The sequence below is a fragment of the Python bivittatus genome, unplaced genomic scaffold (genome assembly GCF_059951505.1).
Source record: "Python bivittatus isolate LINGU-HERP-01145 unplaced genomic scaffold, Pbiv_v1 ctg000200_np1212, whole genome shotgun sequence".
In the NCBI taxonomy this organism is placed as follows: Eukaryota; Metazoa; Chordata; class Lepidosauria; order Squamata; family Pythonidae; genus Python; species Python bivittatus.
Window position 1 is genome coordinate 18,646,941 of NW_028277040.1, and position 16,498 is coordinate 18,663,438.

The following is a 16,498-nucleotide window of genomic DNA, read 5'->3' on the forward strand; positions in this document are numbered from 1 at the left end:
AATGTTTTGTTTTGTTATATATATATATATATGTATATGTGTGTGTGTGTATGTATGTATGTGTGTATATATATGTATGTGTGTGTGTGTGTGTGTGTGTGTATATATATATATATATATATATATATATATATCATAATGGTTCAAAAAGCTTCTCTTTGTCCTGGTGAAACTTACATCAGTTCTGTAAAGAAGGTCACTAACTAAAGCTGAAAGAATACCAGATGGCTTAAAGCCACCAATAGTACAAACCTATATATGAACATTCAGTCTATGTAGGTTTAATATAGCTTAGTTCTTATTAGGATTACAATCATAGTATTTACTCTTTTAAAAATCAGAAACAACAAAGAATTCAGTGCGATCTATAAAAATATGAGATGTATTTGTTTGCAATAAGTAAAAAAAAAAAATACATACTAGGCAAATAATTGATACAATTTTAAATTGTTAAAATAATTAAAAATGGACAACAGATTTAAATTAACAGTAAAAAAAAAAGAGTTTTATTAGGAACTAAACTACTTTTTATTTTTTAAATGTGATAACCAAAACAACACTGTAGTATTTTCTTGCTCCAATGGATGTAGCAAATTTGATTCTTAAGAAAACATATTGTGAGTTTTGACGAAGGGAAGAAAAGAAGCAGTGGTCCTTAAAGAGTGATTTGTCTTATAAATTCTCACTGTATTCAAATGACACAATATTCATAATGAATTCTTGCCATTATAAAAAAAAATAGACATATATTGCATCTCTGTCATTTAAAGCATGGTTGATAAAAAACATATTTTAATTGGAAATTAGCTTTCGTATAACAATTGTTCTGTGGAATATGTATGAGAAAAAATATATAGTATTGTGATCTTTTGGAAGAAATTTACAATATGGAAAGAAATCTTGAAGAATGCAGTATGCAGTAGAAGATTATATATTACAAATGGTGAGGGTAGGATGCTATAAAGTAGGACTTTCACCAGATTTGTTATAGTCCTGTAAAACTGAGTATTTGACAGTTTTATTTCATCAGATTTGTTATACAGTAGTTCTGTAAAACATGAACTGTTTCAGGGTCCCTGAGGTGAAGAAATTGGTGAAGGGAAGCTGGCTGGTCCAGAGAGGAAAGTTATCCTAGCTCAATTAACAGAATATATTTTGCAGATCATGTGTAGTATTTCCTTTAAATGCAGCCTGTTCACGAAAAATGAATTTATGAAAGTATTGTCGAAGGCTTTCACGGCCGGCATACGATGGCTGGTGTGGGTCTTCCGGGCTGTGTGGCCGTGGTCTTGAAGTTTTGTTTCCTAACGTTTCGCCAGCACCTGTGACCGGCATCTTCAGAGTGCAGGAGCACAGACAGGAGCAGTTCTCTCTGTGCAATTTATGAAAGTTTATGTCCAATGAAATGCTTCTTCTGGGACTGATTACAAAAATCCAGATCTGCATAGATTAAAACAAAAGAGGAAAAACAAATTCCAAGGATTGTTGACGATGTTATTATGACAGTTTCATGTAATCGGCCAGATAATACTGTTTCTTCTTTGTATATGTGCTTCACGTACACTTGCTCATCATACAATTGATGGTAACTTTATTGTCATATAATATGCCACATCTGTATGTATGGAGAACTATGGGAGTTGTAAGATAAATCATTCAACATAACCCCAAATCCAATATTTTTCAGTGGAGTCTATCACACTTCTCCAGCTTAACAAATGCAATACTTTAATTAATAATCAGGTGAAGTGCATGCATATATGCTCTAGTCTTAAGTATAGATCCCTGTTACTTTGCTTTTTCTACTCCATCACTAGCCCATTTTGCTTTTTCTAGTCTATTGATATTTCCTACCCTAGAAGGAGAACTAGGGTTTACTCATGGTAAAGGATTACTAAGATCCCAGATTTAGATAAAATTACTATGCTCAGGTTTTATGAAATCAAGGGGGTAAGTTCATTCCTTGTGACAGGACATAAAGTGCATCTAATTGTCTCTGAGCAACAGCTATAGATACTTTCTTTCAGTAATGTCTTGATTTGCAGGAGCAGTGTTTTCCAATCCTTGGCAAAGGGTAGGAGACAGAGACGCTGAGATTTAATTCCATCATCACTAGCCATTTTTTTTAACTTAGGCTTAAATGAGCCCACCAATAAGAGGTTGGCATCTATTGCTATTCCTCCAGTGAGATCAAATGGCTCGTGCAAGGCTATGTATGCAGTGGGTGGGTCTGAAAGGATCCAGCCAGCATGTCCTTTTGAGGGACCATTATGGAATCAGGGAAGGACAAGCATAACAGCAACACATGAAATGGAGGCTTCAAGCCAGGAAAATGTGTTGCTTTCAGTGCCCCTTGAGGAATCCTAGGTAGTTGTCATGTGCCAGTCATAACATTAGTTAATTGTTTAATTCAAGTATTCACAGTAAGAGCTTTCCCTGATAGATGGCCAGTAACTTTTTTCATCTGTAGATTTGTGGCTGACCAAAACCCCCCCGAAGAGGGTTAAGTGTTCAGCCAGACAAGCATAGCTTGAAACCAAAACTAAGTTTCGAAACACCCTTTGCTCCACAGTTTCACAGAATAACAGATCTGTCCTGTACTAACTGTATTTCTGTCTTTTGTCCAGTCTCTAAATATTAATGAAATTAACAGAAGAGGTAAATCACGATACTAATATTTGCACTTGGTCCTAGAAACAAGTCTCTGGTCTTTTCAATCAAACTATTTTTTCTATTGCTTCGCTCATACATGAAAGCACTGAGATTCAAACCAATCTCTTTTGCTTTTGTGGGAAGTATTTTCTCCTTCTCCTTCTCCTTCTTCTTTATAAATCTTATTGGGAAAGCTGTACTTGTTCAGTTGTAAAGTCAGTCTGGAAGGAAAAAGCATCAGCTACTCTGCTTTTATTAGGGCTACCATGTCTGGAATGCAAAACTGGATGACTACAAGATGAAAGCAGAAAAACACAGAATATGTGCTGCCATCTAGTCACTGAGTGAGGTTTTGCAGCCTGGATATAGTAGCCCTACTGTCATTCCTGATAGTGCCCAGTGTTCTTTCTCTATTTAAAATATATGAACAAATTACAAAAGCCAAAACTTGCCCTTAGTGCACACATCCTGCTAAGCTATAATGTTGTTTGCCTGTTGCCGGTTTGTTTGATGTGTAAATCCATCAGTTATGGTTACCTGTCAAGTGTAACCCAGGCCACAGTGGTTTGTTCAAGAAATTAAAGTTTAATGTTATCCGTAAATGCAGCCACTGAATCCCCATGCTGAGAAAAACTTTATCTGCTGAATTATTAGCTGTCAGTTTCTAAACAAACTTAAGCTAGCCAGAACTTGAGAGTCTTGAAATCTACTACAGTAGTGCATATACACACACAGACACCACGCAAATATTGCTCTGGTTAAATCCTTAAAGCAGCTCTCCTGAATCTCACCTTCCAGATGCACTGAGACAACAATACCCAGAATTCCTAAATAGCTTAGGAGAGTTAGCACATATGAAGGGCAGAAGGTTGGCAGTCCAGGTGTTACTGAACTACATACTACTTCAGCAGCATACTCTTCAGCATGGAAATGTTGAGGGCTGCTAGGAACTGTAGTTTAGCAACATCTTGAGTGGCATAGGTTCCATGTCCCTGCCATAAGATTTCCGTTCTTTCCCGAGGCAACACATTTGTAGGGGTAATGGAATAGGATATGTTCTATTTGTATATTCTACTAATTAGTTTCTCCTCACCTCTAATAGCCTTTAGAACACCAAGTAAACAAAGGCAGTTCAATAAGGAAATGTTTTAGAAAAGGCCTCTTATTTTTTTACAATTTTGTTAGATTTATAGCCTATGAATTGGTATACGTAGGAGCTTAAATTTGTGTACATAGCATTTCCCCCTCTAACTTTTTCCTGTGAGGTAGGTTGGGCTGAGAGAGAGTGACTGACCCAAAGTCACTCAATGAGTTTTCATAAGAGAGGATGTCCTACCCAACTGCTACACCAGTCTTATTTTACATGGAAGAGAATCCAGGTTCAAACCCTGGCATTTCCAGATGTCTAAGAAAAACTTCTGATTAAAATCATGAAAAGCTACTTGCCCTAGATTATGATTTAAAAAGTTCCAGTACATTTTATTTCTTGGAACAACATTATGTTATTCTTATCATTCTGCTTGAGTAGTTACTAATGGGATTATTTCTCTTGCAATTAAGATGAGATATGGTACTCAACAAGGATGCCTCTTATCTCTTTTAATTTTTAACTTGGTGTTGGAACCTTTGCATATTTAGTTAGACTGCCTGGTGACATTCTGGTGGCTCCAGGAGCAGGAACTGAATACAAGTTGTTATATGCAGATAGTATCTTAATCCTTCTTAATGATTCTTAAAGAACTTTACCTGGGTTTGTAGAAGTGGTACAGCAATATGGTAAATATTCTGGATATACAATAAGTTAGAATAAATCTAAAAACCTGCCAATTGATAATAAAGTATCTATAGAAGTATGTAAAAATAGGATTTGTTTCCTGTTTTATTTTTATTAAATACATGGGATAATTATTCCTAGGAAAATATGCTGTTTAGTAGAAGCAAATATCTCTAGTAGTATAGAAAAACAAGGATGTGAAAAGGTGGATGAAAATGCCTAAGAGTTTGTGGAGAAAGATAAATGTGGTGAAAATAAACATGGCTTCAAGACTGATACACATTTTGAGAGTTTTAGCTACAGTAATTGCACTTTTTAAATAAATTGGCAAATTAATGATAAATTTCTTGTGGAACAGTCAAATATCAAGGACTTCTCTTTTAAAGCTTTAGCTTTCATGTAATAATGGTGATTTCAGTTTTCCAGATTGTATTCTATATTATTGGCTGTATTTGCTAACTTCAGTAACAACAATAGAAGGTATTTGGTGGTATTTCCAGCACTTAAGGTGATTAGACATGTTGGGGTATTATTGGGTATGAAACTAAAATGTTATCTGAATTCTCCTGAAAAATTGACCATTTGGAACAAGTCCTTTTAAAAATGGTGGGTAAAACTTTTTGTTTAAAGAGCATGGTTAGAAAATTGGATTGTCACCCTTAATTAACTGATCATTAATGTCATATTTTAAAATCTTTGAAATATTAAAAAAAGGGAATATAAATTACCTAAAGCAGCTGAATGGCAATTATTATATTCTTTGTTTACTCAGGATGTTTTAGTAGCCTCTGAAACTCTGGTAAACATGGGAAAAGATTTTATATAGGCTAAATCAACAATCAATATTATCAACAATTTTTAGAGATTACAAAAACAATGTTGGATAATATACAAATAATATGGAATAGAGAATTGGAGTACCCTGTATTCCAAAATCAATCATCCCAGGTGTTATGGGACACAAACATGTTTGTTTTGATTTAAAACCTAGGATAAAAGAATCTTTTTTTGGTTTATTGAACTCTCGAAAAGATATTTTTAAAAGGTTGGTTATCATCTGTCCTATGTTAGAGATATAAGACACATGATTTGATTGTGTCCACTGGTAGTCCTTTTCAGCCGGACCATAACATGCTGGTGAACCAGGCTCTCAGGAGGAAATTAAAGTTTAAGGATGTTTTATAATATAGCCAAAACATAGCTAAAATGATGATTACTGTATGCACTTCTGGAAGGGTACTTGTGAGCTATACTAAAGGTTGGCTTAATGAAGGTAGTTAATTCTCCACCTTTGAAACTGGGTTTATATTAATGGGAAGAAAAGATTGGACAATATGATTCCAGGTAGTCTCAATTTAATTTGTTTAAAAATTGAGTTGTAGTATTTTTATGATGTAATAATTTAATTACATCTTAATAATTTTTATTGTAGAAAATAAATTTTATATAAAAAAGGCAAATACCTGATCATCATTGTAGACCATATTAAGATAAATGGGACAATAATTTGACACAGAATAAGAAAATACTTCATGCTGTTTGTATGAAATATTTTGGGAATGTTTTTGTTGATAGATTCCTTCCCATCAAGAGGGTTATGTGATGGGATTCTCCCCTTCCATGATAGAAGAAACCGTCAGGATTTTCTGCTATAAAAATATATATATAAATACCTCCACAAGTACAAGAAGCAGAACTGCATCAGATACTAAGGGTAGTCTATGCATGTTGGCAAGAAGCACTTGAAAACTCAGGATATAGCTCATATTCAGTACACAAAAGATACTTTTTGATAATATAGAGTTGGGTTGACTTAAAGGAAATTATACTGAGAAGAATGTGGTTAAAAAGAAAAGTGACTGTAACAAGCAGACCTGTCAAAACATACTCTGCTTGTTACTGTTTCTGTCTGAATCATATTGTGCCTCTGTTTAACAATCCCATGAAATGTGACTAAGATGGTTGAGTGGAAAATGGGATAAGGCTTCTGCCCTTTTAACAATGGTCTGGAAGGGGATTGCTGCAGCTGCCATGATCCTCTTTTTCACGTTGTCCACTTGGTTGTACATTTGGCCACAAATATTGTGTTTTATGGCTATGTACATGGCTATATTGATTTATTCCTTGTTTAAATTCTTGTTCATATGAGCTGTGTTCCATTGGAATACTACAACTGAAATGGGCTGAGAGTAAAGCTAAAGATTTACTCTAGTTGAACTAGATTTTCCCCCCTTATTTTCAGTTTAGTCAACAGCCATGTTATTTCCTGATTAGAACATCCAAGCACTAACCAGGGCCAACCTTAGTTAGTACCAGATAATGAAAATTCAGAAAACTCATGTTTCTGCCTGGTTTCCCCAGTGTCTCACTTAACTTTTCTCTTCAGGTAAGTGGATGCTCAACTAGTTCATGCAATTACTATTTAGAAAACAAAGTCTCAGCCAGTTTCCAATAACCAGCAACATGACCCAAATTTCCAAGTTGGAAAAAAGAATTACTGTATCAAATCAAGTAGCTTTCATTTTTCTCCAAAATAATTCTACAGCCACAGCCAGAAAGGTGAGAATGTGTTGTTTATGTCTTCCCATGTGGACCTCTTGGGAAGGTAAATGACTTTTACTTTAAACCATGTTGTATAAATAACAGTATCAGTTGGTTAAACTTTTATAAATTGTAGTTGTGAAAATATTAGTCACTTGGTGCTTTAAAGGAAGATAAAATTAAGATGGATATGGAAGTAATTCTACATTTAATAATATTCATTTTGGGGTTTTGGAATCTCACAGGAGGAAAATGGATTGAAATAAACTACATTGTGACATTTTGTGTCTTCTTCAAGAAAGCCAATACATACATAATAACTTCAGGAATTAGAAATAAAATGAGAAGAGAGACCTATATAGGAAATAGACCTCAATCTTACATTCTGAGTAACGGAGGAATGAAAGAAAAATGGGTTCCTTAAGTCCAAGCTGATTGATCTTCCCACAGCCATTGATTGCAGGTCTGCCTGTATCTTGGAATATTTATTATGCCAATTTTTTTTTAAAAAAGATCAATCATTTGTAGTATTTTTCCTTAAAAATGAGGCTGCTCCTGTCTCATGTAGGTGGATTGCTTATTACATTAGGCTTTCTAATATAGGTTTGATTATGTGCCATCAAATCAGTGTCGAGCACATAGATAAATTTTCTCCATGACAATCTATCCCTAACTTGTTCTTTCAAGTCTCCCAAGGGTACACTCATCACCACTGTAACAGTCTGTCTGTCTTGCTGCTGGTCGTCTTCTTTCCTTCTACCTTTCCCAGCACTGGAACCTTCTCCAGAGAGCTGGGTCTACGCATAATGTGTCCACATGATAATTTGAGCCTGGTTATTTGTGTCTCAAGTGAGAACTCTGGGATGATTTATTTGATGGTCCATGTGTTTGTTTTCCTGGCTCTCCATGATATTTTCAGGAGTGCTCAGGAGAATATAGGATTACTCCTACAGAGTATGCCAACATATGCAAATATTTTAGTGGGGGTGCAAAAACCTATGTTAGATTCATACCAGGATTAACCTTACTGCAAAAACATGTTTGCTGTTTGAGAAACTTAAGTGCAAAGTCCTCATGGGTGAACAGAGTCTGAAATAGAAACCATAACAAAATATTTCACTCTACACAGATGTGCAAACTATGGAGCTGCTGAAATGGTGCTGTTTCCATGACAGAGTGCCTATTTTGTAATAATTCCTGTTAGATTTTTACTAAGAGGGAGTCTGTTTCTATGCAAGTTCATATCTGCCAACTAAAAAGAAAAATAAAATATTATAAGTAAATTGTAAGTGTTTCTTACCTGTAAACCTCCATCTAAAGAAGAAGCCTGTACTGGAAAAATCTCATTTGAACAATATTTTTGCATCTATAACACAGAGACAGGAAGAATTGCATGGCAGCCATCTCCTTTTAGAGAACGTAAGCAGCTTTCCTCTCTCGACTCCGTGGTTTCAAGTTTCTTGCAAAGCTTTGCTCTGAATCTCTTTGAGGACTCTGCAACCTGTCCCTGAATCTTCCCCTTTGCCCTTGGCTATTTGTCATCTTCAGCTATCAAACTGTTCCTCAGGGTGATATAGTGTAAATGTACAACTAAGGAACTAAACAAAACAGAAAATCTGAGTGTCATAAATCAACAAATTAAGGGCCTTTGATTTTCTCTGGTACACTGCTGGTGATATGGTGCCTCAGGAAGGAAATAATAAGGCGGCTTCATTTGGTTAATGTGTCCTCTGATTTTTTTAAGTTACGGGAATAGAACTAGTGGTAGTTGCCCCCCTCCTCATTTGTTAGTAATGTATTTATTTGCAGAGGAATCTGTCAGGAGAATTACATTTCCTCAGATATTTGACTGGCTTCACGTAATCACTTAACCAAGGACTGAAAACTGCACTTTAACCTTAAGAAGCAGTGAACTGGGCCATGCTGCCCAACCACACCTGATTTATTTTTATGTTAAGTGGGATTGGCTAAACTAGAAAAGATTGTAACTTGTTAAACATTGTACACTAGCCTCTTTTTTTGTCATTTATAACACAGAATCCTCAGTTTTGTGTCATTGCAGCAGTCTATAACCACTATTGTTTATCTCTGTGGAGTCCTTGGTGCTCTCTGAGCTTGGTTGTTTGCTCGCAGGTGTTTCATTACCCGACTAGGTGTGATCATCAGTGCTTACCTCACCTTCATTTACCTCACCTGTGATCCATTACAACTCTCTTCTTCACAAGTGCTAGTATCACTGATAACATAGCACCAAAGAACTTTGTACTAACTTTGCTATTTATTTACTTAGAGTTACCATAGCAAAAATCCAGATGGTGACAGAGTTTTCTATGTGTCTTTCATGCTATTTAGCTGAAGTCTGGATGTGCAAAATTTCAGATGAGGGCTAGTTGAAGCAAAGAACTTTATGCATGCCTTTGCTGTTATCTAGCTGTTATCTGGATTTTTGCAGCACAGGTATGAAAAGCCTAGTTTACTTCCAGTAATGTGTGCCACAATGCAAACAGGAACATTTTCTCATGGAACATTTCTTTTTACAGATAACTATAATTCTAAATCAGTGTTTTTCAATCTTGGCAACTTTAAGGTATGTGGACTTCAACTCCCAGAATTCCTCAGGCAGCATTCTGAGAGTTTAAGTCTACACATCTTAAAGTTGCCAAGGTTGAAAAACACTGGCCTAAGGGTCACCCATCAGCTTTGCTGCGTAAGGGAGGATTACAACCTGGGTCTCCTCAGTGAGGTCAGGTATGCTCTGTAGCTCTGTCATGTTTAGTTCAGCTGGAAAACATCAGAAAATGATTGAGGGTTTAACGGAGTGCCTAGCAGGTGAGCATAGCTTTTTGGGCAAACTGTCCATAGGAATACCATATTCACAGATCCCACACTTTTCTACTGATTTTAAAATCTTTGTTGTAGTTTATGAGAGACTCCAAAGATCTAGCGATATTTAGGCCAACCCCCCCCCCCCCCCCCGGCTCATTGCATGAACACAAATTAAAGCAACCACACCAAGATTCAGCCTCTGCTTGAATGCATCAGTAATTGCTTTCAATTTTAGTCTTATAGTTAAAAGGTTTTCCATAGCATTCAATGAACATGTATTTGCCTGCAAACAGATTATTTTATTTATTTTTATTGTATGTCCTGCTCTCTTGCACAATGGAAAGAGGTCTTGATCTTCTTCAGAGGGAGCCCCCCCTCCCCTTTCAGGACTTCAGGGTCATAATATCCTCCCAGTGATTTCTTCTCAAGGCTCAACATGATTTGTCCCCTCAGTTTTTCCCCTAGTCTTAGTGCCCTTCCAGACAATTATCTTTTTTTAAATTAATTTTTATTAAAGAAGTTTTTTGCAAAGAAAAAACAATACAGATTTAAAGAAAAAAAGAAAGTAATGTAAAGTAAAAGTGATAAGTAAATAGGAAAAGAAAAAAAAGATATAAAGCAGTGGCTTCCGATCTTCTTTACAGCAGTTATAAATTTTACAGCATTTATATTTTATCCCCTCTCTAAGGTTACATCATGGCTCCCTTCTTTCCATATTCTACCCTTTCTAATCATCAAACCTGTAAATCACAAGTTCATTTTTCAGTTTTCAGCAAAAAGTCTATAAAGGGTGTCCAGTCACTAACAAATGTAGTTATTGTCTTTTCCCTAATCTGCAAATTCGGCCATCTTCACCAACCATTCCTCCATGGTGGGTATTTCAGAGTCTTTCCAGACAACATTTTTTTATCTTTTTTATCACACAAGTCTAAGTTTACATTTGAAATATTTCAGAGGCTTGTTCTACCTCTTAAAGGGATCAGGACACTACGGGCATCTCTGGTCTGTGAGTCTACAGCACCTGCAGAGATCCAGCCCTCAGTCAGAATGTGCCTTTCCTGGCCAATCAGGGAGGAGAGACTTCTCAGCAAATCTGCATTCAGTAATCCAGCCTCTCCCGCATGTCTGTCTCCAAAAAGTACCTTTTTTCCAATTGCTGCTTGGAAGCAGAAGCAGCAGCAGCAGTTTCCCCATTTGCCTCAGGCCTCATGACTGAAAGGGATCTAAATGCAGGGTGAGGGATCAGCAGTGGGATTAGCAGTTTAATCTTCCATGCTCAGAGATCTGTTTCAGCCTTGGCCACTCTCCAGTCCTTTGATCCTTTTCGTTACTGTTCTCTGCACCTGTTCCAGTCGCGCTAAAACTTTCCAGAACTTCATAGAGTATTCGAAGTAAGGTTTGACCAGTGTAGGATATAGTTGAGCTATTGCATCCTGTTATTTGGAAACTACAGTATATTTTTATTTAGTTAGTTTTAATAGCCCCGTTTTGCTGCCAGTTCATACTGATGTTGCAATCAAGTACAGTATAACCCCACATCTGTTGCATGTGACTCAGTTTACTATAAATTGCTTCTCTGTGGTGTTTTTCAGGCCAAGCTGCTACGGCCTCTGTTGCTTCACTGTGAGAAAATGCCATCATCTAACTTAATTTCCTTAGCTGAATTTTGTCATTTTAAGCCCAATATATTTGTTTTCTCTGTGTCTCTTTTCTTTTGCCAGTACAAGGAAAACAGCCGAACTTCATCAACAAATTTGGACATGTCATTCTGCAAGAAGGTGATGATTTAAATCTACACTGTACAATTCATGGAGAGCCAAGGCCAAATGTCATTTGGACAAAAGATGGTGTCAGAATGGCAGCAAGAGAAATAAGTGTAGGTCTAAATGTTTTTGTTAATGTTCCTTTGAGAAGCGTGGCCTGTGCCTTTCATTTCAGCACTAATCTCTATCCATATTTCATTGTTTTTTTCAGATTGAGAAATTAGGGGACACCTACTACCTTTTAAAAAGAAACGCAGTTGTTGCTGACACTGGAAAATATATCTGTCTTGCCACTAATGAATTGGGAGAGGCGCGCTGCTCAGCTTTCATCAGAGTAATAGGTAACTGGACTTAGACCACCTTAGTATAATAAATGAAGATCTTGTTCCTGTCCTGTCTGACACTTCCATTTTGTTTCAGAAAAGAATAAAAGTGGCCATGTCCCCAGTGCGAGACTAAATCAAAGCAAGAGAAAGGTCATTTGTTGGAAAAAATGAGGGCTGCCACACCCAAAGCGGTACAAGGTCAGGACCCGCATTGCTTGAGAAGTCAAAATCAAACCAGTAAAGCATTCCAAGAGGTAACTTCAGTTTATGTTTCTTTTGCCTTCTGAAGTATGGGGACAAACATTTGAGTGTCCTTTCTTACTGCTGTCTTCTTTTCACATTGTGTGTGGGTTTTTTTCAAAATGAAACAGATATCATTCAAAAATTAGCCATGATGCAAAGGGCCACAAGCAGTCCCAGGTTTTCAAATCCACCGCACGCCTCATCTCCCAAAGAAGCAAAACTAAAGGCAGAGGGACCCTTTGCAGTCATTAGGGTTTATGAAGTAAAGGGTTATACCTGGAAAGGAAATTTACCTCATGATATCTACATCGTACACAATACAGTGATGGGCAATGACTGTGATTTTGCTAAGGTTATCTCAGATATCAGGAGGGGGCAATCATGGGGGTTGGGCTGGTGCTGTTTAGTGAACAGAATTTCTGATGAATAAGAATTGTTGATCTCTGAAAGTCAAATTGTGGACAGTCCACTCTTTGGAGACATATTGTGTTGCCATGGGGAAGATCCTCCATTTCAGGGTCCTAAAGGAAGGGAATAGCTTTTCTTAAATGGGGTAACTTGGAGTGTGTAGGAAAGTGTGGAACCTTCTGGCAAATGAAGAACTCTCAGCTCTAAATGTTGTAAGATACAGGACTTGGTTTTATTGTATTTGTTTATTTTTTTAAAAAAAAGGTTGCCCTTCAAAACTGTTTGCAGTGGGTGGCTTACAGCCCTCTGTTTTCTCACGGAGAACTGATGAAGAAAGAAATCAGTATTTGGTCTGTGACATTTCATGTTCCAGATTAAGTTTCATGTGTTTGAATGTTTTGTTCTTAAATATGTTTGTGGTCAGACCAGACTTTGTGAACAAAAGGGATCTTTCTGTTCATAGAAGGGACAAAATCCAGAAAAGGACAGTACTGTAGAATGGGGGAAGAAGGACAATTTTTTCCAGGGCAGATTTTCAGAGGTTAAGAGAAAAGGGAGTGAAAATATCTGCCTGCTTCTGAAAGGAAGATGACAATACTAGCAAAGGTCTCCAGGCCTAAGTCCTTCAATTTTTCTCTAGTTCAAATAAAATACTGAGGAAGAAAAGGACATATTGCTCTCCCTCAATGCCTGCCTGCTTTTGCTGTGTGAGATTTATTGGTTAGAACCTTCTAATGTTTTGTAGGTTTTATTTAATAACTTCTATTTAGTCTGGGTCACTGACCTGTAATAAAGAATTTTTGACTTTTATATAGATAGCATTTGTTGCGTATGCATATTGCACAAAGAAGCATTTTGTCATGTGAACCCACTATTGAAAGGGATTTATCAGATACAGATTTATCACTGCTGCTTATGACAGCTAGTTCCATGTTTTCTACAGGATACCTTTGTTCCCTCCATTGCCACTACCATTGAGATTTCTCTCTATTGCCCAGCTCCTTCCTGCTTCTCTCGTTTCAAATCTGGGGAGCAGAGCTGAACAGAAAGCCATAAAATAAAAATCAGCAGGAAAGTATGATACCAACAAGGACTACTTGTGGTACCAGCCTGGTGGGAATTAGATGACTTTCAACTGATTCCCAGCATTTGGAAGTGGAATGGGCAAGGATTAGTTACGTTTTCATATTGATTAACACCAACAAAGTGTTAGTGTAGGCACGTATATCTGTGTATGAATTTATGAATATGGTTTCAGTACCCCCTATGTACAGAAAGTGATAATCAGTGTTCAGTTTCTAAAAATGTAATTGTCAGGGCTTGGGCCTGCCTGTGAGCTATACCATCTGCCCTGGAAGCTTCCTCCTTAGTCCGAGAAGGTGGGGACAAGCTGAATTTGCCTAGTGGTGATACTTTTAAAGATGACTTCATGCATTCTCGAACCTTGGCCCTGTTATTCAAAATGGATTCTGTGAATGATGTCTTATGAGCCCGGAAATATATTAAGACCTGGTGGTAGTGATGGTGATCCAGTTGTACGAGAAAATTGAGCTTCCTTCTCCTGACTGTAGAAAATGAGAGCTACACTTTACCCCAGAGATACATCAAGTGGAGAAGTTGGAAGACGTAGCCTGAGTTATTGGAGCAAAAGGAACCCTGGAAAAATATAGCATAAATTATTATATACTATACAATAATTATATAGTGTATAATATACCATACTATATTATACTATAATTAGTCTTCCAAAGAACTTTGTATCATATTGCCAACATGGTTTAAATGGATTATACTCTTGTGTTCAACATCTACAATAAACTTTATACAATGCTCTATTACAGTCTAAAAGAGATATAGCCAGGATCTCATATAATGCAGAGTGGGCTGCAACCCTCACACTTTAAAGCTGAGTACTCAGTTTAAAGATTTGGAGGTGCCATGAAGGAGAGGGAGGTGATCCATTCACAAAATTACCTCCATGGTTGTCTTAGACACTCACAGAATATCCATTTCTCAAGGGGAGGCTGGTGAGCACCAAAGGAAGGTTGTGGGCTTTGTATTAAAGGATCCTGTAGTACAACTTGTGAAAAGCAATGTTACATTTTTTATCAACACCTCCCTTTTTTGTATAAGGAAAACTAAAACAGAAATGTATATACTTTTTGTTTTAATAAACGGCAAATATCTAGTATTGTAGATTTTAGAATTGTATATCAAAATTAATATTGTGCCTTCTGTTTTAACCATATTTGGACAGCCAAGTAATTTACACAAAGTATCTCCTTGAGAAGAAAGGCCCTACCCTACTCCCTATATTAGTCTGAATTTTGACAGAATCCCCACTAGTGACTTATAGCATTTTCTAGCATCACCAAAAATCGTTGTACTCATATAAGAGTAACAAGGATCAATACAGAGATGACACTAGAAGATGCTATAAGCCACTAGTGAAGATTGTGCCTTAACATAAGCCAGACAGACACATTATGAAATGATACCTTGAGTTTTCCACTGATGTGTGTAGTAATACCTCACCTGAACAGATCAATAGGGCATTAAACTCAGATCCATGCTTCATAGAATAAACCCAAACTATAACCCCTGTGCTCATGACATTGCCCTTGTCTTATCCCCAGGTAATTTTTTTACCCAGTATGGTTTTCATAGTACAAAATATTCAGCTGCTACAATACACATAAGGCAATACAGGTAGTCCTCAACTTACGACCATTCATTCAGTGACCATTTGAAGTTACAACAGTGCTGAAAAAAGGAGACTTACAACTGGTCCTCAGAGTTACAGCAGTCCCTGCATCCTCATGGTTATGTGATCACGATCTGGACACTTGGCAATCCATTTACATTTATGACCGATTGCCAAGCACCCAGTGATCACGTGATTGCCATTTGCAACCTTCCCTGCCAGCTTCCACCGAAAGTCAGTGGGGAAGCCGGCAGGGAATGTCACAAGTTGCTAGGGTAAGTCTCCCCCACCTGCACACCCTCCCCAGCCCTTCTGCACTCACGCTGTGCTGGCCACTCGTGCACCCTTGCACACCCTCCCCAACCTATGTGGCACCTCTTGAGCATCCCTGTGCACCCTCCTTGACCCATGCAGCACCCCTCACACACTGCTGCACACCCCTGCGCACCCTCCCTGACCCACCATGCCCCCGTGCACCTCCGCACTCCCTCCTCCACCCGACAGCAGCCACTTATCTGCCTGCTGGCCTGGACCTTACAACTTCCTGCTGGCTTCCCCACTGGCTTTGGTTGTGGGGAGCTGGCAGGAAGTTGCCTCACCTAACAACCATGGAATTCAGTTAACAGTGGCAACCAGGACTGCAGGGATTGCCATTGCTAAGCGATGCGGTTGCACTGTACGACCGCATTGCTTAGCGATGGAAATTCTGGTCCCAGTTGTTGTAAGTCGAGGACTGTAAAGGGAATTAGGAAAATGTATCATGATGTCCTCAGTTCTTTCTATTGCTGTAGCAAGGACTGAAATCAACTAAGGGTGGCAAATGAAGAAAGACTCCCATAAGGTAACACCAAATCAATGGGTGTATATTATATTGTGGAAGAATGCAACTTGATCCAGCTTCATGGTGAACCAGTTGTTCCCCAGCATATGGAGGTGAACATCTGCAGAATTTACAGTTGTGTGGATATGATAAATCCAGGAAATGTCTACTAGAAAGGTGAAGTGAGGTGCATAAGAATTTTTGTTTTGTTTTGGGTTTTTTGTTTAATATTTCCTGGAGAGACCTAAAATGGGTAATTTAGTATACCCGTAACAAAGTTAAAGAATATGTTGTATGATTGCTTTTTAATGTTTTTATCCATTACCTCCTCAAAGCAAAACATAAAAGGAAGCCTCATATTTTCGTGATATGTAACCATGTAATGAGAAGAAAAATGAAATGTAATTTGTCAATAAATAAAACATATTTTGCTTGCTGTAA

At 37.5% G+C, this 16,498-nt stretch overlaps 1 protein-coding gene and 1 long non-coding RNA gene across 2 annotated transcripts in view; one reads left to right on the top strand and one right to left on the bottom strand.

The window, feature by feature from the left end:
- CCDC141 (coiled-coil domain containing 141) overlaps window positions 1-16,498 on the top strand; it is a 120,051-nt gene extending 103,553 nt beyond the window's left edge. The window contains 5 exon segments of the mRNA XM_088135750.1: window positions 11,515-11,669; window positions 11,768-11,897; window positions 11,977-11,997; window positions 12,000-12,136; window positions 12,798-16,498. Coding sequence (XP_087991876.1) covers window positions 11,515-11,669; window positions 11,768-11,897; window positions 11,977-11,997; window positions 12,000-12,136; window positions 12,798-12,911 — 557 coding nt within the window. The 3' untranslated portion in view covers window positions 12,912-16,498.
- On the bottom strand, window positions 402-11,508 carry LOC148216548 (uncharacterized). The gene is made up of 2 exons (XR_015795207.1): window positions 8,268-11,508; window positions 402-1,440 (listed from the first exon to the last, which is right to left on the bottom strand). It is a non-coding gene; the product is annotated as an uncharacterized LOC148216548 (long non-coding RNA).